At 39.3% G+C, this 21,578-nt stretch overlaps 1 protein-coding gene across 1 annotated transcript in view; it reads left to right on the top strand.

The window, feature by feature from the left end:
* The window catches only part of PAK5 (p21 (RAC1) activated kinase 5), a 94,394-nt gene that overhangs the window by 31,392 nt on the left and 41,424 nt on the right, over positions 1-21,578 (top strand). Inside the window, exon 2 of the mRNA XM_060077941.1 lies at positions 19,729-20,514. Coding sequence (XP_059933924.1) covers positions 19,729-20,514 — 786 coding nt within the window. The remainder of the gene's footprint in view (positions 1-19,728; positions 20,515-21,578) is intronic.

Below are 21,578 nucleotides of genomic sequence, written 5' to 3'. Positions count from 1 at the left end.
TCTGCAGCACGTGGGATCTTCCCGGACCGGGGCACGAACCCGTGTCCCCTGCATCGGCAGACGGACTCTCAACCACTCTGCCACCAGGGAAGCCCTTTCCCTCTGGTTTTGAAAACAAGATTGAAAATCAAATAAGAAGACATTACACGGGATCAAGGGTGTCTGATCACCTTGTCCAGCATAGAAAGAGCTGAGGCTCACTGATCACCTTAAATCCACTCCAGGAAGGAGCACTTGCACCTCTTGTTGTTGGAATGCGTGGCTGTCCTCTGAGATGGGGAATCCTCTTGGCTAAAGCATTCATGGAAATTCCTTTACTTTTCACTTTCATTTCAAATAGTCTCAGATTTACACAGAGGTCATAAGCATTATATCCAAACTCTGTTCCGAATCTGTTGAGAGTAAGTTGTCAACCCAGTGTTCTACCACCTCCAAATCCCATAGTGTGTTTTTCCTACTGAAAAAGAGCATCTTCTAAATAGCCATATGCCGCCATCTACATCAGGACATTAACACCGAGATTTTACAGCCATTTAATCCTCAGGCCCCAGTAAGATTCTCCAGTGTCCCAGTAACAGCCTTTATAGCCAAAGGATCTAGTTGAAAATCACCTGTTGTGGGGAATTCCCTGGTGGTCCAGTGGTTAGGAATTGGCACTTTCACTGCCGAGGCCCGGGTTCAATCCCTGGTCAGGGAACTAAGATTCCACAAGCCCCACGGTGTGGCCAAAAAAAAAAAAAAAAAAAAAAAGAGAAAATGACATGATGAAATGTTGCATTTAGTTGCCACACCTCTTTAGTCTCATTGAGTCTAGACTAGGTCCTCAGCCTTACTTTATCTTTCTTGACCTTGGCACTTCTTCGTGGCCTAGGCAACTAATTTTACAGAATGTCCCTTGATTTGGTTTTGTCTGCCACTTCCTCGTAATGGGATTCAGGTGATATAACTTTGCAACCCTATCAGAGAAGTGATTCTGGGTCTTCCTGTTGCATCTGGTCAGTTTCAATGTGTCCCGTTGCTGGTGGGGCTCACTAGACGAAGGTGGGGTGTGCCAGGATTCTCCACTGTAAGGTTACTCTTTTCTCCTTTGTAATTAGTAGTAAATATTGGAGGGGGAGGTCATTTGAGAAGATGAAATATGGTCCTTCATTTTTAAAACAGCCATCAGCAAAAGGTTTTTTGATCCTAAATGTTAGTTGTTTTTCTAAAAAGGCTTGGCTTTCTTAAGTATTTTTTGCAATATACATAGAGGGAAATTAACTCTGGGTGTCTCTGTATTTCTCATTCAGTGAGGACACAAGCCCTAGAAATGCTTAAAAGCTAAGCCTACACTCGCCCACTTCCACTTTAAAAAAAAAAAGTCTTGATGTTTAACATTTATACAGAAAAGTGCACAAATTATAAATGAACAGCCCAACACATTTTAACAAAGGGACACACTAGAATCACCATATTCTAGCACCTACCCCCTACCCCAACAGAAGCCAAACCTGTGCCCCCTTCCATTCTCAGTCACACCCAAAGGTAACCACTGTCCACCATAGATTTTGCCAGTTTGGGGACTTGACTTTAATGGAATTGTACAGGATCTGCTCTCTTGTGCCTAATTTTTTTGGACTTTTTTTAAAATTGAAGTATAGTGTTTCATGTGTACAGCAAAGTGATTCGATTTTACATATAGGTGTGCATATATATATGTGTGTATATATATATATATATATATTCTTTTTCAGATTTTTTTTCCATTATAGGTTATTACAAGATATAGAATATGGTTCCCTGTGCTATACAGTAGGCCCTTGTTATTTATCTATTTTATATATAGTAGTGTGTATCTGTTAATCCCAAATTTCCAATTTATCTGCCCCCCTCAATCCCCCCCGCCTTTTGCCTTTGGTAACTGTAAGTTTGTTTACTATGTGAGTCTATTTCTGTTTTGTAAATAAGTTCATTGGTATCATTTTTTTTAGATTCCACATATAAGTGATAGCATATGATCTTCATTTTTCTCTGTCTGATTTATTTCACTTAGTGTGATAATCTTAGGTCCATCCATGTTGCTGTAAATGTCATTATTTGATTCTTTTTATGGCTGAGTAGTACTCCATTATAAATATGTGTGTGTATGTGTGTATATATATATACCACATCTTCTTTATCCATTCATCTGTCAGTGGAAATTTTGGTTGTTTCCATGTCTTGGCTATTGGAAAATAGTGCTGCTATGAACATTGGGGTGCATGTATCTTTTTGAATTACGGCTTTCTCTGGATATATGCCCAGGCATGGGATTGCTGGATCATATGGTAGCTCTGTTTTTAGTTGTTTAAGGAACCTCCATACTGTTCTCCATAGTGGCTGCACCAGCTTACATTCCCACCAACAGTGTAGGAGGGTTCCCTCTTCTCCACACCCTCTCCAGCATTTATTATTTGTAGACTTTTTGATAATATGCCTAACTTCCTTCACTCAACATTATGAGATTTACTCCCATCTGTGCCATCCCATACAGTTGTCATTACTGTTCCTCCCAGGTCACCATCCAGATTGGGCATCTCTTATTCCTTCATTTATTCCCCAAACATCTACAGAACATCCAGAACATTAGGCAGAGACTAGCCCTGGTAGACACACTTGGATGCCCTGTCACTTAGGCGGATAATTCTGATATGCATTCTGCACGCATCCTTACAGGGATCACTACAGGACTGAGCCCCAGTCACGCACAGTGGTAAGAAGCTCATTCATGCACCCATTTCGGATTTCTCTCATTTCCTTTGCCCTTTTCTCAGTCTCTCCATGGATTCCTGGAATCTTCTCCAATGTAAAGAACTAAAGACCTTTGTTAGGGTCTGCTTTCAGAAGAACCCAGATTAGGATACCTGTTCTCTCTGAAGTTCCCTGATGGGGTACCAATTACCTCTGAATATGGTAACACCCATGGTTGCTTGTACAAGCCCTGGGATTTTCCCTCCCTCCCACAGGATGCTTGGTTTCAGCATTCAGTGGCCCCTCTGAGGGAAGAAAATAGTGTCAAGACAATCAGGCATCTTTCTTTTCCCTCCAGAGTATAAGGAGAGAGAAGAAAGGCTGGTGTTGGTGTGTGGGTGACAAAGGGGCAGAGTTTTCCAAGTTTGGAGGCAACAATTTTGAATAGGGATTTAAAACTCTTTAAGAGCAAAAGTTTTTGGATCTAAAGCAACCTAGCTTCAAACCTTGATTCCTCCACTTAAACAGGCTGTGTGACCATGACTGAGTCAGCTAACCTCCATACCCCACCTTCCTCATGTCATAGGGTGATAATAATTCTGCCAATCTTACAGGGTTGTTGAGTGGATTAAATTTGAAAATATATGTAAAGCCCTTAACATAAATCCCAAAAGATAATCATTTTTTTTTTTAGCCATGTGGATGTGCTGGCTGGAAGGCCTGGGTTCAAGTACACAGCTTTCCTACTTACTGGGTCAGGCCTCAGTTCTACATCTGTAAAATGGGGATAATAGTAGTACAAACCTCATAGAGCTGTTATAAAGATTAACTAGAGAGAGAAACAGAGAGGGGTGGAGGGAGGGAGAGAGAGCGAACTTTATAAATAGTGTGTAACACATTAAAAGCACTAGAATATCTAGAAAAACTCGAATCCAGAAGCTGTTTAGAGACAGGGTCTTGGAGGACGGTCATGGCCTGTGGCTCCAGAGGGTGTGAGCTGACTAATATGCAGAAGGGACGTTGGGTACTCACAGTGAACAATGTGGAAAGACAGTCCAGAATTTTCCTCTGGGGCAGAAGCCCTGTGTGAATTGGAGACCAGGTAGGGGGAGACAGAAACCCTCAAGTACCAGGAGGTACTGATTCTCTGATTAAAGTAGGACAGAACTTGAAGCCTTTGGGGAATGAGGTGGCGTAATGGGAAGGGATTTGCAGAAACGGGAGGAAGCAGAGGAGAAGGAGTGGATAGAAATGGAGAAATGGATGGCCGCCTCTCACCACCACGTAAAGCTGGCTGCTGCTTACCTGTCCTCCCTCCCCACCTAGCGGAACTTCTGAGAGAGGCCAGAGGTCATCCCTCCCTAAGTGTTCCATCTACCCAGAAAGCCATTATGTCATTGGCCACGTAGCTAATAGGGATTTTTGGCTATTTTTGTATATAGAGGCAGCTGTGATCTTTCCTCTCCAGGCCCCTATACCTACCAGCCTGCTATGTTTTTTGATGCTTCTATGTTGAAAGTGGTCCCATCCAGCTTCCTGGGTCCTGTGCCAAGACCAAATGGGGTAAAATCAATCAACTTGGCTTTCCCATTAAAGACTCCTCTGTCTCAACCATCTGTGATTTAGAGGAATAGGAGCTAAAGTGCATGACTGATTGTACATGTTATTTTTCTTTTGTTCATTTGCTTGCTTGCTTTTTGTTTTGTTGTATTGTTTTCTGGTTAAAGACTAGATTAAGTAAATGGCTATTTTTGCCTGCAAAAGCTGTATTACATATCAATTCATGCAAGATGAGGAATTCCTTGGATTAAGTTCAAATTATTCCCTGAGAGGAAAGCAAACTTTGGTTGATAAAGTGGGTCCTTTCGGCATTTTGCCCAGATGCTGTGGTCATGTTTGACTGATTTGGAGCAGCTCTGAAATCTCAGCTCTGTCAAATGCTACGTGTAAACCAAGCTTTTTACTAGTTTCCAATGTAGCATGGAAAAGTCTTGCAGCACAAAATGATTAAAGAAGCGCAAAAGAAATCTTTAGAATCTGAGGAACTGACTGACAAATCAGCCTGAAGCTTTATCTATAAAGCTGCTTAATCCATGGCACGTGAGCATCTGTACTAAGCACATCCCAGACACCAAGGGGCTCTGCCCCACCTGAATATAATGGGGCTAGCCATGGGCAATGTGATTCGCTAGGTAGTATATTAGGGAGGTTCGGAGCAAAGGCTTTGAATTCAGACAGTCCTGGAATTTAATCGCGACTTCACCACTGTATTAGTCAACTATGGTTTCAAAAATGCTGCCTAACAAACAACCCCCAAAATGTAATGGCTTATAAGTACAAACACTTATTTGTCTTACTCTTGGATCTGCAGGTTGGTAGGGTCACTCTGCTTCAAGCTTCAGGACAGCTGAAGTTGGCTTCAGGGTTTAGGTAGGGTTCAAGTCTGTTGTGGATGCCTCTTGGTATTCTTGGATGAGCAAGTGCCCAAGTCAGGTTCTTTTCAGGGAAGATGGCAAGAACTCAAGGAACCAAGCCAAACCACGCAAGCACATGAAAGCCTCTGTTTGTGTCCATTCACTAACACTTCAATGGCCAAAGCAAGACCCATGGCTAAGCTCAAAGTCAATGGGTTGGGGATATATATTCCACACACTCTACTGAGAGGCACTAAAAAGTCATGTACACAGGGTTGAATTTATAATCATTATGGGGAGGGGGGTGAAGAATTAAAACAATATTTCATCTATTACAACCATTAACAAGCTTCAAACCTTGATAACTTCTCTTTGGTCATTTGTAACATAAGGCATAATAGTACTTGCCTCCTAGAACTGCTGGGAAGATTAAAAACAATAGATGGAGCATAGCACATAGTGAGTGATTAATAAAGTGTACCTTGATTCTAACAGATCTGCCCTTTCCTTTGGACTCTTTTTCTCTCCTGATCTCTTCTCTCCACCATCCCACCAGCAGCACTTTCCTCCTGTAATTCTTGAATTCTCCTGTGTGGATTCTTCTCATTTCCAGGACCAATTCAAATAATTATAATTGCACATGAAGTTAGGGCAATGTGGACATCTTGGTGTTTATGCTGTGGGAAAGAGATCGAAATCCACATATCGGCTTTATGATTGTGAAACCCCATTTACTAATGAGGCCTCATATAATATACACCTCCACCACACTCTCCAGCTTAAGTATAAGAAAGAGCTCTGCAAAGCTGATATTGACCCAGGGGAGGGAGGATCACTTCCACATACACTCATCACCTACCATTATGGCGTCAGAATGGGATTGCTGACCTCTAGACAAGAAGTTCTGGGTCCTTGACACATGGAAGTAGAAGAATACCCAAGACAAGCAGACAGGGACTGTCCAGAAAAATAAAGAAAAGGGTCCTCAAGCCATGCACATGCCCTAACCCTTCTCCTTTCCCCTCCATCAGATAAGCCACACTCCCTGTCACATGCAGACAAGTGAGTGGCGGAGGCAAGAGAATAAAAGCATTATGCCAGTTGAAGACCCGTCATGGAAACATGAGGACAGGGGAGGGGCAGTTTCCCTGACAACCTGTTTTACAAATGAGTAAGGCTAATCTCTTGCTGGGAGCTTTCTCAATAAAATCATCTATTATCACAAATAAGGTTGTGTAACAAAGCACTCCAAAACCAAAGAGCTTAAAACATGCTGAAAACTACAAAGTATTCCTGAAAGAAATTAAAGAAGACATAAATAAATGGAAAGACATCCTGTGTTAATGGATTAGAAGACTTAATATTGTTAAGATGACAATACTACACAAAGTGTAGTAGATCTACAGATCTACAGATCAATGCAATCCCTATCTAAATCTCAGCAGCGTTTCTTGCAGAAATAGAAAAACCCATCCTGAAACTCATATAGAATCTCAAGGGACCCACAAATGACCAAACATTCTTCTTAAAGAACAAAGTTGGGGAACTCACACTTAGTGGTTTCAAAACTTACAAAACAATAAGAAAACTATTACAACAATAAAAACCAAAGTATGGTGCTGGCATGAGAATAGACATCTAAACCAATGGAAGAGAATATAAAACCCAGAAACAAACCCTCACCTTTTTGGTCAAATGATTTTTGATAAGGGTGTCAAGACCATTGGATGGGGAAAGAGCAATCTTGTTAACAAATGGTACTGAGAAAACTGGATATCCACATGCAAAAGAATGAAGTTGGAGGTTTACCTTATACCATATACAGAAATTAACTCAAAATGAATCAATGACATAAACATAAGAGCTAAAACTATAAAACACTTAGGAGAAAGCATAATGAAAAAGCTTTATGACTTTGTATTTGGCAGTGATTTCTTGGATATGACACCAAAGGCACAGGCACCAAAAGCAAAACGTCAATAAACTGGATTTCATCAAAACCTTGTACGTCAAAAGACACTATCAAGAGAGTGAAAACAGGGCCTCCCTGGTGGCGCAGTGGTTGGGAGTCCGCCTGCCGATGCAGGGGATACGGGTTCGTGCCCCGGTCTGGGAGGATCCCATATGCCGCGGAGCGGCTGGGCCCGTGAGCCATGGCCGCTGGGCCTGCGCGTCCGGAGCCTGTGCTCCGCAACGGGAGAGGCCACAACAGTGAGAGGCCCGCATACCGCAAAAAGAAAAAAAAAAAAAAAAAAAAGAGAGTGAAAACACAAGCCACAAATGTGAGAAAATATTTGCAAAGCATTTGCCTACTAAGGAATTAATATCCAGGATATATAAAGAACTCCAACTGAACAAAACAAAACAGTGTAAAAATGGGCAAAGGACTTGAATAGACATTCTACAGAGAAGATATACAAATGATGCATGAAAAAATGTTCAACATCACTGGTCATCACTGGGGAAAATGCAAATCAAAAGCACAATGAAATACCACTTCACATTCATTAGGATGGTTATTATAAAATGGTTTTCTAATAAATAAAAATGGAAAGTAAAAAGTTCCAAGGATGTGGAGAAATTGGAACCCTCATGCATTGCTAGTAAGAATGTAAAAGGATGTAGCTGCTGTGGAAAACAGTCTGGTGGTTCCTTAAAAGTTAAACATAGACTTACCATATGAAACAGCAATTCTTTTTTTTTTTTTTTTTTTTTTTTTTTGCGGTACGCGGGCCTCTCACTGTTGTGGCCTCTCCCGTTGCGGAGCACAGGCTCCGGACACGCAGGCTCAGCGGCCATGGCTCACGGGCCCAGCCGCTCCGCGGCACGTGTGATCTTCCCTGACTGGGGCATGAACCCGCATCCCCTGCATCGGCAGGCAGACTCTCAACCACTGTGCCACCAAGGAAGCCCCTGAAACAGCAATTCTTATTGTTACATACCCCCAAAGAATTCAAAGTAGGGACTCAGATATTTGTACACTGATATTCATAACAGCATTAGTTAAAAGCCAAAAATTGATCCATCAATAGATGGATGGATAAACAAAATGTGGTATATACATATAATAGGATATTATTCAGCCTTAAAAAGGAATGAAATTCAAACACATGCTACAACATGAGCCTTGAAATCATTATGCTAAGTGAAATAAGCCAGACACAAACAGACAAATACTGTATGATTCCACTTATATGAGATACAAAGAATAGGCAAATTTGTGGAGAAAGAAAGTAGATATGAGGTTACCAGAGACTCAGGGGAGGCAGATGGGGAGTTATTTTTTTAATGGGAACAGTTTTTATTTGGGATGATGAAAAAGTTCTGGAAATGCATAGTGGTGATGGTTGCCCAACAATGTGAATATAACTGATGCCACTGAATTATACACTTAAATATGGTTAAAATGGTGACTTTTATATTTTACTATGTTTTTTTTTAAGAGCTGAGAACAATAAGCATTTGTTGTTCTTCACAATTCTGCAAGTTGGCAGTTTGAGGTATGCTCAGCTGGCGGGTCTTCTGGTCTCATCTGGGCTCAATCAGGCATCTAGAGTCAGCTGCTGAGTGGGTTGGAGGCTGGCTGGTCTAGGATGGCCTCAGCTGGGCTCACTCATCTTTGCTCTATGAGTCCCTCATTTTTCATCAGGCTAACTTAGGCTTGTTCTCATGGCAAGTGGGCAGGGTCCAAAGCTTCACAGCCTCTAGAGATGTAGGCTTAGATAGGTGTGCCATCACTTTCACTGCGTTCTATTGGCCAGAGCAAGTCGTGTGGCCAAAGGGGAAGAGAAACAGACGCCATCTTCTGATAGGAGGAGCTGCAGTGTCACATTGGAATGGACCTGGATACAGACAGGAGAGGAAAATTGGCACCATTTTTGCATCAACCTACCACAGTTTGACATTGTTAATACATAACATGTCAAGACACCAAATGGTTTGAGGCAGAATGAGCTCATGTATCTAACCTAGGAATTGTTTACAATAGAAGGTCAGTGTCTGTTCTAGGAATTTAAAAGTGTAGGAAAGTATACACAAACTCCAGTTAGTGCACATAATTTTCTCTCCCAGTCCTTAAGCACCTGTCAGGTTATTTTTCAGTCAAGCCAGCTCCTTTGCAAACTTAGCACTTTGTAGGAGCTGTAACTCCTTGGAGCAGCTGGAATGTGGAGAGTCTTCAAAACAACAGAATTTTGGAGCTGGAAGGGAGCCAGGAAGATCTCAGCACAAACGGGAACCATAGACCCAGCAAGTTAAAGCAGCTTGACAAAGGCTTCATAGTTACCAATGACCAAACTTGGACTAGAACCCAGATTGCTGAACTCATAATCCCATGCTTTCTCTAGGACACAGTGGTGATATCATTTTCCTTAGACTATACAGACCCCACCTCAGTTATTCAAGGAACTTGATCTGTTCTTTAGGACTTTGCAACTTAAAGTTGTCCTTCAGACCATCAGCCTCACCCAAGAGCTTGTTAGAAACTCAGAAATTTGTGCCCCACATCAGACCTGTTGAACTAGAGCCTGCACACTTACAGGATGCCCTGGGCATTTGTGTATAGGGTAGGGCTTGAGATGTATTGCATTGGGACACTGGTTTTCAACCTTGGCTACTCACTGGAATCACTGGGAGAAGTTTAGAAATACTGATGCCAGGGCTCTACCCCAGAGATCCTTATTTCTTTGTTCTTGGGTGCAATCTGGGAATAAGGATTTTTAAAGGCTTGTCAAGCCACCACTTCTCTGTTATTGAGTCCAACTTCATACTGCTGCACTGCACACAGGCTAATCGAGAGGCAAGTGGTTGGAGCAAGGAATAGTGACTTTATTCAGAAAGGCAGTAGACTGAGAAGACAGTGGACTAGCATCCCAAAGCACCATTTTATCCAAGTTAGAATTCAGGATTCTTTTATATTAAAGCAGAAGGGGGTGTGATTGGTTGGCACAAACTTCTTGGTGTCTGAATCCTTTGTTCTTGCAGCTGTCCAGGTAGGTCAGGTCATAATAGTCCTGTAAACCCCCAACAAGACAAATGATATTCTCTGTTCTGCAACTTTTTTATCTCTATATGACTGGAAAAGTGTTATATCTTTAAAGGTCAGAGCCTTGAGAATGGGCTATCCTCTGTATTTCAGGCTATTGACAACATTCTTAATTTGTAGCAAAAGAGACAGGATACAAAGGTTAAAGTAAAAGAAACAGATCCAATATGAAGTCAGATTTGTTCTTCCCTATTACATCTGTAGTCTGTCTCTAATGTGCTAAAGATATTAGCAGTTTTTGATTAGTTTTACCCTACATGCAATGAGCTAGTATTTTCTTAATAAGTACACCCAACCTTCAAAAGACCCTAACTGATGACCTTACTCCAGTGTCCTGTGTTGGATGTAGGATTAAGGGATTTATAAATTGCTGAGAATTATTTAAATGTCCTTACAAGGGAAGAAGTTTAAATACTGGAACTGGTATTGAAGGGAATTTTTTAAACCTATTTTGTTCCCCAAAAGGATTGGCACTTATGTACAATGAAATCCTCCATAAGAAAAGTTTGTCAAATTATAAATACAAGATTGAGGACTGAAAAATATAAATCATGGAAGAGAAAAAAGAATAAGAAAGGACAGAAATGTGAAAACCTCACACATGAACATAATCAATAGTTAGTGTATAAATTTGATTTTTTTCCCAAGCCTCTTGGGAGTTGAGTTAAAAGAGTTTCAAAATTGTTGTTTTTCAACAGAGACAGGATATGAGAGAAACAATCTTTCCTACAGGAAAGCAAAGCTTGCTAACTCCAATTTGTAAATAAGTGTTTCATGAGTTGTTTCAGTGAGGACACAATGACATTATGAACCATGTCTTCGAGAAAGTTCCTAAGGCAAAAGCAGGACTGGATTTCATCTGTTTATTGTAGTGTCTTTTTGTTGAATCTGTTGTCATCACACGAAACACAATTGATGGAAAATGGCTTTGGGAAAAGGAAAGATACGATTGTTTGAGTCTCTTCTGGGGTTCATGTGTGGGTGTTGTGTGTATCCCAGCTTAATCTAAGATATAACTTAGGGAAGGGGAGTTGTAAAATCACCCCCTCTTTAAATTTGGCCAGGTAGCTGCCATCTGCCTAAAGGGAGAGTAGTGGGTTTTCTGTCTGTGCTGGTGCAAGGGCTCTTGCTGTTCTGTTAGTATCCCTGAGTGCGTGAACAAGATTATCCAGTAAACTCTTTTTCAACTCCTTTATTCCAGCCTTAAACTTGCCCTCTGTGATGTTTGAACACAGTCATAATAGGATAAATGTGCTCCAGCATTAAGTCACAGAACATGTTCTAGGAACATAATACCCCAGAGCTTCCCTTTGTGTTATGAATCAATAATTTTCCCTTTTCTGCTTTGGATGGCTGTATCGTTTTTTTTTTTAATAAAACAAATGACTCTATTAATCTGGAGTTCAAAGATTAAGGAATATTTTCTCTACTATGATGTATATCTATAGATATAGATACATCTAAATATATATACATCTAAATATACAAATGTTATAACTAAATATATATGCATATGAGTGTGTGATGTTTTTTACTGCCACCTGGTGGCATGCATTCTGACAGAGGAGATGGGAAGATGAATATTTGCATCTTCATTCCCTTGAATCTTCAGTTCTGAGACTGAGAATTGACCCCTAATTGTCCACAGACAACCAGCTTGATAATGTACCCCCGAATTGCCTTCCCCACTTCCCTGTTTCCCGCTGTTCCTTGACCTCATTTTCCAAAATAAACTCTTCACATGCAAGCCATTGTCTCAGCTCTGCTTTTGAGGAAGCCAGGCTAAGATGCGAATATAGCACATGGAGAGCGTAAAGAAAAATACTAAATTCTTACATCTTATGCTCAAATTAAGAAACAGATTGTGGGATATTGTCTCATTCATCTCAGAGTGCTCCCTGCACCTAGAAACGATTTTTGGTTTAATTAAATCGATAAATTACTGAGCAAAGATACCTCCATAAACTTCATTGCTACCTAGACACCAGAAGCAAAAAACGGCAAGCAGGTAACAGTTAAATTCCCAATTATGGTACTCATAGTCTCAGATTGACTTTAAATACAAACATAAAGTCCTTCTGACTATTAACGCTGGGCAAACTGACTTCAGTTGACTTCAGCCCAGCTGCCTCGCGTTGCAAGCAGCATGAACCAGGGCTATAAACTACACATTTGCTTAGCCAAGTTAACAATAAATAGTCACCTTCAGGGGTTATCCTTGTATGGAACTGATGAATAAATGTGTCAGATTCATTGTGCTTTCAAAGGCAGAGAAAATGGCCAACAATAGAACATTTTCCAATTACCTTAATGAGGAAATCTTGATCTCCACAAAATTCACAGAACCTTCCTTAGATGCATTCTACTTTTAAAAATTATTTGTGCAGAACATAATAATATTTTTAGTAAAGGAATTGGCTTATTTGGATTCCACGTGATTAAGATTATTGCATAATTTATTTTAAAGGGTTTTCATGGTTAGAAACCCTCACCACCCCCTCTGCTCTGAGATACCCTGCCCATAATTCTCACGTTTTGCAGGAATATGTGATTCTCAACTACTCACTCAATTAGCCCCACCCCCTGTGGTTACCAAATGAGCAATTATACGCCAATAAAGATGTTAAAAAATTTTTTTAAGAGATTTAAAAAAAATGAAAAAAAAAGACAAGAACAACAAAAAAGTGTATGTAGAAAACTGAAAGAAAATAGAAGGTCTGAGTTCTTTTGATGTTAAAAAAGCCAACATTTCTCCCCATAAAAATCCAAGTGTATCAGGTATTTTTGTTGTGATTATGTACTCAGGTGTTTCTAACCACATTCCTTAATAAAAACAGGGAATTGGTTCTCTGCAAAGAGGGTACGAATTTAGATGGAGTGTTTAAAAATCGATTATTTTTCTGAGAGGTCCTGGCTTATTCTTGAGTCAGGGGACTATTTGGCTTATTGACCTCCAGAGAAATGTTTACCAGAAAGACAAAATGAAACACATTCTAGAGGAGGATAGAAGACATTGTTTTGGAAAAGAAATGCAAGGTTTTATTAGAGCAAAGCTGTTAATTACACACTTTATTATTGTCAAGGTTAGTACAGTTTGTGAGAGCAGAGGCACTTTTTCATCTCTTCCCGGGAACAAGGGGAGACAGCTGTTCTATAGGCACAGATCCATTATAGCTTATCACTGGCCAGCAGCCTGAGAAAGGAGCACCATGAAATATGGCCTCTGTCACCGGGAGCCAGGGCCAGTGCTGAGCTGGTCAAGGCACAGAGCAGAGACAATGAGAACCACAGCACTAACCTCAAGTAGATTGGGTTGCATTGATTTTTAATGCCCGGCTGTTCTTCTGTGTGAAATTTACTGGTACTCTTGCAATTATTGTATTATTGATCTCTACAAAACTGCACAATCTTGCTTTAATAAACATCACATCCTGACAGTAATAAATAGCGGTTCTTACCTTTTGAAGCCTGGTTAAACCGTGTTGTAAAATTCTGTATTTTGGATTTCATTATCATCACTTTGCCGCTTAGGATTCCTTAAAGTGAAACCCGTGTCATGGAAACACATATTGCCTCGGTTCTAGTTTAACTGTTTTTTCTGATTACATAAGGTTATTATACCCTTCTTTTTAAAAAAAATTTTGGAGGGTGGGTCAACAATTTATTTTTAAGGTTGACATTTTGTAAGCCCCTTCTTGTTAACACTGATTTAATAGTTTTCATTGAAAGAGAGAAAAGTTTCCTTTAAGAGGGATTCATGTACACCTTCAGTAAACATTTTCAAATGCATTTTTTTTTTTGGATCTCCTTTTTAGCATTTGAAAATGCTAAAAGACTGTGCTTCCGGTTCTTGGAGTTTCGTTTGTTTGTTTTCACTATAGATAAGATTTTCTTCTTTTCAAATGTCTGCAACCATACCTTCATTTCCGTGGTACTCAGCTTTTATTCATCAATAGCTCCAAGGCTTGGAGCTTCATGGTAAGATCACGATGCTATAGAAGATGTTCCAAAATGGTGAGATCTGTTAAAAGTCTTCATTTTGGTTAAACATAAGTATTTCCACCTTCATAGGGAAGGCGGAAATATTGAACAACTATAGCAATAACCAACTATAACATCAAAAATGTATACAATATGTACATATTTAACACTATTTATGTGTATATATTTAACACTATGCTATATATATTTAATAAAATATGCATTATATATTTAATACTATATGTGTGTGTTTGTGTGTATATATATATACATACATATATATATATATATGTATGTATATATATATATATATGTATGTATATATATACTACTGAATCCTGTTATACTGAAAAGCATGGCCCAGTCTAACTTTTTTTATTATAAAAGTAACCCTGATTATTGAAGAATCTGGAAAATATACTCTGAGTATCTTTCCAAGTGCAAACCCATTTTGCTCGCCACACAACAGGCCAATAAGTCAGGAACCGAGTTTTTGGGGCAAGCAATAGCGACTTTATTCACAAAGCCAGCAGGCTGAGAAGATGGTGGACTAGTGTCCTAAAGCACCATCTTACCCAAGTTAGAATTCAGTCTTCTTTTATATTGAAAGGGGGTCGGGTTTACTTGAAAGTATCCCATTTTTTAGATCTAATAAGAAGTATCTATTTAGCATATATAACAACTGGAAGTAATTTGAGGTTCAACTGTTTAAATTCAAGACATTTATATCTAAAATTACCAATAGTAATTTTCTGAAGTCTACTACATCAATAATCCTTTTTCTTCCAGTGTATAAAGCTGAGATTTATTTCTTCTATCTGTTTGCAGCTTCTTATTTTCCTAACTTATTATCAACCTAATTTAAAAGTAAATTTTACCCATAAAATAGTGAAATGACTGCCATTATTAGTACTTACTGTTAGTATGCCAGGAATCATGCCAACTGTTCCACACATGTTATTTCATTAAATCATCACATTAACCCTATGAGGCAAGGATTTATTCTTGCCATATTATGGATTAGGAACTGTGACTTAAAAGGTTATGTAACTTGCCCAATACCACAAGGCTGATAAGTGCTGTGAGCCTAAGATTCAAAAGAAGGGTAATAAAAACATACTACTTGTTTTTTAAAAATATTTCTTATTCAGTAAATAGTCTTTATTTTTCTTCTAAATAGCATTTAGCTCATAGCAATATTAATATTTCTACTTCCATATTAACAAATGTATAGAATTATGTGTATTGGGTTTACTGCTATAATTTTGCATGTAAACTGAACATACTTTGGCTATTCAATGACAAGTGCACAGAAACAGCAAACTCCCTAATTCTAAGGTCACAGGTTAATTTGTATGCTTAAAGAGCAACCCTCTAATCCCCACGGAAATCTAAACAAACATACTCGGGCAATTAAAAAAATCTGTGAAATAGTTGTTTATAATTGTTTGGTTTTTAATTTTTTTTCAAATGTAAAACATTTGAGTGTGTAATGGGTAATCTGTAGGAATGTGCAGAGGATAATTTCTATACAGAATGCTGGCTAAAAAGACCTTTAGTAGGTACACTGTGATATAAACAAAGGGATACTATTTTTTTTGAAAATTACTACAAACACTATTGAAGAGAAGAGGAGGCCAACAGTTTAAATCCACAAGAAGTAACAGTACATATGTCTCAGAGGCTTTGAAGAGCACCCTGAGCAAATAGAGAACAAGAAGTGTAAACAGGTAAGACCCACCTGCAGTGTAATAGAAAGCTGCTCGAACAGACTTGGTACTTTACAGTGTGTTATTAGCATTCATATTTAATGCATTAGAAGCTGTCCATTTCATATTTGCCTATTCCCAGGCTGCTCCCTCTTTCCTGTTCATGGGTATTGTTTCTCCCAAGTTTATCTGTTGGGGGTTGCATAGACATTGCTCTGAGAAGAGGTCCAAGTATATATATGATATATGATTCTTTCTCTCTCTGGGGGATGCTTCAACAGAATGTCACCTATCTTGGCAACTAATCAATCAATGTATACCCTCTCCACAAAAACAATTACAACATTCCATATAAAGGAACACTATTCAGTGATAAAAGGGAATAGGGGAAACAAAAGAATAGGCTATTAATTCATGGGACAACCTGAATGAACCTTAAATGTATTATGCTAAGTGAAAGAAGCAAGACCAAAAGACTCCAGAATGTGTGGCTCTGTTCATGTGATATCCTGGAAAAGGCAAAACTGTAAGGATGAAAAACAGGGTTTGGAGAGGGGTAGTGTCTGACTAGGGGAAGGTCAGATTTGAGGAGAGAGAGGGTAGAACTAGTCTGTATGGCAGTGCCAGTGGTGAATACATGATGCTTTGCACTTGTCAATTCCCATTGAACTTTCCAGCACCAAAAGTGAACTAATATATGCAATTAAAAAAAAAGTCAACCAGGAGATCAGAGCATCCCAAGATGGAATGCAGAGTGTGACAAAAGAATCTATTATTACACGTGTATGACATAACCTCCTTGAAGGGGGTGTGAGGAAAAAAGACACCAACCTAAGTAACTTTTAAAAACAGTGATTTGAATGGAAACTGTAAGACTAAAGCAAAAAAAAAAAAAAAAAAAAAAAAACCTGCACATAAACAGTATACTCTAGTTGGCAAAGTTGTTTCCCATAGTGATGTGGGTTCATAATTCTGAAACTGCTACACATATCTATGGGGATTGAATAGGTAAATGAACAGCAGATGATGGAATCCAGGTTTTTCACTGTTGGGAGAGTGGGGATTACAGACAAGTAAGGGGGAAAGCTAGAATGAACCATGTGGTACTAGATTAGATCAGAGATATCCATCTGAATTCCGGTTTAGTTTAATATAGATAGAGCTGGATTTATAGAATTATAGATGTGTGTGTACATGGGTGACTTTACATATGCATATTTCATAGCTCTGTTTACTGAGAAAGGCTTGGAAACAATGACACCCCAGTAGCAATGTGCATACCCAGCACCCAGATATTGGTTTCTAGTATCATTCTCCAGTAAATGGAACCAAGGCTCCTTGGAGAAATGGCCGATTTTAGGGCAAGGACAGGGAAAATACAAGATGAACCTGGAGCACCTTATAGTGCCAGAAAGTAGCAAATGCTCAAAAAATAAAAGAGTGGGGTCTTGTCATAGGGACGCAGCAGCCAATCTGAAAGGACTCTTAATAACCAAAGCTGGAACAATTTGAGCAACAAAACAACATAGACAGGCAAACCTCAGATATATTGTGAGTTCAGCTTCAGATCACTGCAGTAAAGCAAATACCCCAGTAAGTCGAGACACACACATTTGTTGGTTTCCCAGTACATATAAAAGTTATGTTTATGCTATACTGTAGTCTGTTAAGTGTACAGTAGCATTATGTATTAAAAATGTACATACCTTAATTTTAAAACACTTTATTGCTGAAAAATGCTAATCATCATCTGAGGCTTCAGCGAGTTGTAATCTTCTTTACTGGTGGAGTGTTTGAAATATTTTGAGAATTACCAGGGTGTTACACAAAGGCAAGAAATGAGCAAATGCTGTTAGAAAAACTGTGCCAATAGATTTTCTTGAGGCAGGGTTGTCACAAACCTTCAATTTGTTAAAAAAAAAAAAAAAAAGATCTTTAAAGAGCAATAAAGTGAAGCACAATAAAATGAAGTATGCCTGTATTGAATTATAACCCAGAGTATAAAATAAGTAAATATCCATGATTCCATCCCTACTTATTCAAATAAATGATTGAATAAATAAATAGGGAGACTTGCCTAGTCTCTTGTGGAGAAGAATTCCAAGTACTTTATGTAGATATACCCTCTCAGAAAGGTAGATATTGACTTGACACCCCTTGAGTATGGGCTGCACTTAGTGACTTGCTTCCAAAGAGTGAAATGTGGAAAGTGGGAGGGAAGGGAGGGGAATATAACTTTACAGTGTGGGAACCAGGCAACCATTACCTTGGCCAGGTGATCAAGGGCAACATCATCAGTAATGAGCCGTGTGTACCCTGGATATGATGTAATGAAATTGGTATATTACTCTGTGATCTTCCTCCCCAAAAACCAATAACCCCAGTTTAACCATAAGAAAAACTTCAGACACATCCAATTGAGGGACGTTCTGCAGAATGCCTGACCGGTAAAATTGTCAAGGTCGTCAAAAACAAGGAAAGTCTGAGAAACTCTCTCAGGTCTAAGGAGACATGACAAATAGAGGTAATGAGGTATCCTGGATGGGAGCCTGGAACACTAGGAAAAAAACTAATGAAATCTACATAAACTGTGGAGTTTAGTTAATAGTAATGCAAGATGTTAACGATCAGGGGACTAGGTGAGGGATATATGAAAACTCTCTTTGCAGTTTCTCTGCTAATCTGAAAGTACTCCAGACTTAAATGTTTATTTAAAAGAAAAGGGTAGAGACCAAAGGCTTTAGTCCAGGACTGATTGGGGAAAAAAGACCAAATCTTGTCTTTCACTATGGATAGTTGGAGAAGCACTGATCTGTAAAAACATATGCTCTAGGACAACTTTGACTTTTTCTTCCAGTTTGAAATCTATTGTTCTAACTGAGATAGCTTTGAACTCCTTGCTACTTTCTCAAAGGTGTTTTTCTCTTGAAATCCCAAAGTCTGAAGTCACACTTTGTTCTTTGTTCTTTTATCCACCCCCATCATATTTTATTGCAAACCTTGTTATTGTCAAGGTGCAGCTGACTGGTTTTGTAAGTAGTTTCTGATTTCTTTCTGTTCCTCTTATTCATTCCAGTGTTATTTAAGCTCATTAAAGGGAACATTTGGGCTTGGCAATTTGTCACTAAGATTCGGGTACAAGTACATCATTACCAAGCTATACAAAATTCAGCAGTGATGATACTGATGATACACAGAAGTGTGGCCAAGAAAGCATTACAGTTATATACTTAATAAGAACATCACATTTGAGCACAAATTAAGTCATGCAAGTAATCTTCATGCGGTTCCCTATTTACAGCTCATAAAGTTTCTTCCTCTTCTATAAAATCTGATAACTTCAATTATTATGTGTCTTCCATAAAAAGGTATAAAAAAAGGTGCACCTCTTTCTGAGTATGTTGCTATTCGAGTACCAATGGTTTTGATTTTGCAAATAATCTGGAAGACGAATATAAAATATAAATAAAAAAATAAATATACCTTTTATAACAAAAGAGTTATAGACTTAAAATTATAGTCATCAGTTTATTGTTGGATAGCTAGGGTTTATTATTAAGTGGAGGAAAAATGAACTGGCAAATAAGACAATAATATCCTATATATAGTCTTCTAAATGGTTTTTTGATGTTTGATCTCTCTATTGAGATAGGTAAGGAAGAATTTGTAGTTTGAGATTATTGTTTATACTTGATTTATTTCACCAGTCAAATCAACCAACAGACATTTTTTCTTTATCTTTTTTAATGAAATGTTCCTGGGGCCTATTTTTCTCTGTGGTTTAAATTGGATGGATTCGGGGTAGGATTCTTCCATCAATTTGAAAGCATTAAATGCTTTCTTTAAACAGTGTTCCCTTTCTTATTCCCAGACAATCGTTAGAGGAAACAAACCCTGCAAGGAAACCTCCATCAATGGCCTTCTGGAGGATTTTGACAACATCTCCGTGACCCGCTCCAACTCCTTAAGGAAGGAAAGCCCGCCCACCCCAGACCAGGGAGCCTCCAGCCATGGTCAAGGCCATCGGGAAGAAAATGGATTCCTCACCTTCTCACAGTATTCCAGCGAATCTGATACCACTGCTGACTATGCGACGGAAAAGTACAAAGAAAAGAGTCTCTATGGAGATGATTTGGACCCGTTTTATAAAGGCAGCCACTCGGCCAAGCAAAATGGGCACATAATGAAAATGCAACATGGGGAAGCCTACTATTCTGAGATGAAGCCTTTGCAATCCAACAGAGCCAGGTTTCCTGTTGATTATCACACACACTTGGACTCACTGAGCAAACCCAGTGAGTACAGTGACCTCAAGTGGGGGTACCAGCGAGCCTCAAGCAGCTCCCCTCTGGATTATCCATTCCAATTCACGCCTTCTAGAACTGCAGGGACCAGTGGGTGCTCTAAGGAAAGCCTGGCGTACAGTGAAAGTGAGTGGGGACCCAGCCTGGAGGACTATGACAGGAGGCCAAAGTCATCATACCTGAGTCAGACAAGCCCTCAGCCCGCCATGAGGCAGAGGTCACGGTCAGGCTCTGGGCTCCAGGAACCCATGATGCCCTTCGGAGCAAGTGCATTTAAAACCCACCCTCAAGGACACTCCTACAGCTCCTACACCTACCCTCGCTTGTCCGAGCCCACAATGTGCATTCCAAAGGTAACGTCCACCGCCTCCTTCTTTCTGGTGTGTGGGGTCTCCACAAAGGTGTGCTCCCATGACCTTCTTATACAGATTCTAGAGCGCTAATTTGTCTATAAGTGAGAATCCATATCAAAATTCTTCCTGATTTCCACCCACGAGCCCCAAAGGCAGAGAATTTAGGGCAAGGCACATTTCTTCATTAAAATCAAAGCCTTTTAGGAGCTCCTACAAGGTATCTGTTTAAAAACCAAAAAAAATATGTATTTGAAAGGTATTCTGATATACTAATGATAAATGTTATGTGCTCACATGGCACTAAGTCCTGTGTTAAGGAGTATACAATTATGGACCATTAGGTAGAGTAACAGTGGCTTGTGCATTCAGGTAATGGTTATGTGGAACTGTGGACAGGGGGAAAAATTCAGGATAACGTGGTAAGTTTTTAATAAAGTTAATTGTGTTCAACTCAAGAGATGGTCCTGCATTTTAAGGATATGTTCTTTCTACTAGTTTAGTATTCAAATGTCATTGTTTTTTCATATGAAACTTTGGGATAATAGGTGGAATCTGGTTGCTGGGCCTTCTTTGGTGTGCTTTTTATTTTGTTTTGTCTTATTGTAATTCCTCTCTTGATACTTTTTCTTTCTAATGTTAGCTGCAGCAAATTTGATTTGAAATGTGGCTGGTCCGTGATATCCCAGAGTTTGGGAACGGCTGTTGGAGGAGTTACTGACTTTGCAAAAATGCCTTGGAAATTGTGCCAGGGGTTTATTTTCCTGGAGTAACTTAGAAATGTTTTTGCTGCCTCCCGTGTACAGCAAAGTGAAAATGGGACGTCTGGCAGTGGGCTCTAGATTTCAGAGGTCTCAGACCAGTTGAGGGAGACTTGACTTCTTGAAGCGTGATCATAGACCTTTCACCAAATACTGTCTCCTCAACTGCTTGGTGGGCTGCATAGCAAACCCTGGAAGGCAAGCCTGCCTGCATCATCTGTTTGATTGATTGTCAATACCCAGTATTTTTCCTTTGCTCATTATTTCTCATAACCCAATCTAAGATGCTGAAGTCTTTTAGGGATA

The sequence above is a fragment of the Mesoplodon densirostris genome, chromosome 16 (assembly GCF_025265405.1).
Source record: "Mesoplodon densirostris isolate mMesDen1 chromosome 16, mMesDen1 primary haplotype, whole genome shotgun sequence".
In the NCBI taxonomy this organism is placed as follows: Eukaryota; Metazoa; Chordata; class Mammalia; order Artiodactyla; family Ziphiidae; genus Mesoplodon; species Mesoplodon densirostris.
This window is presented reverse-complemented; position numbering and strand designations above follow the sequence as displayed.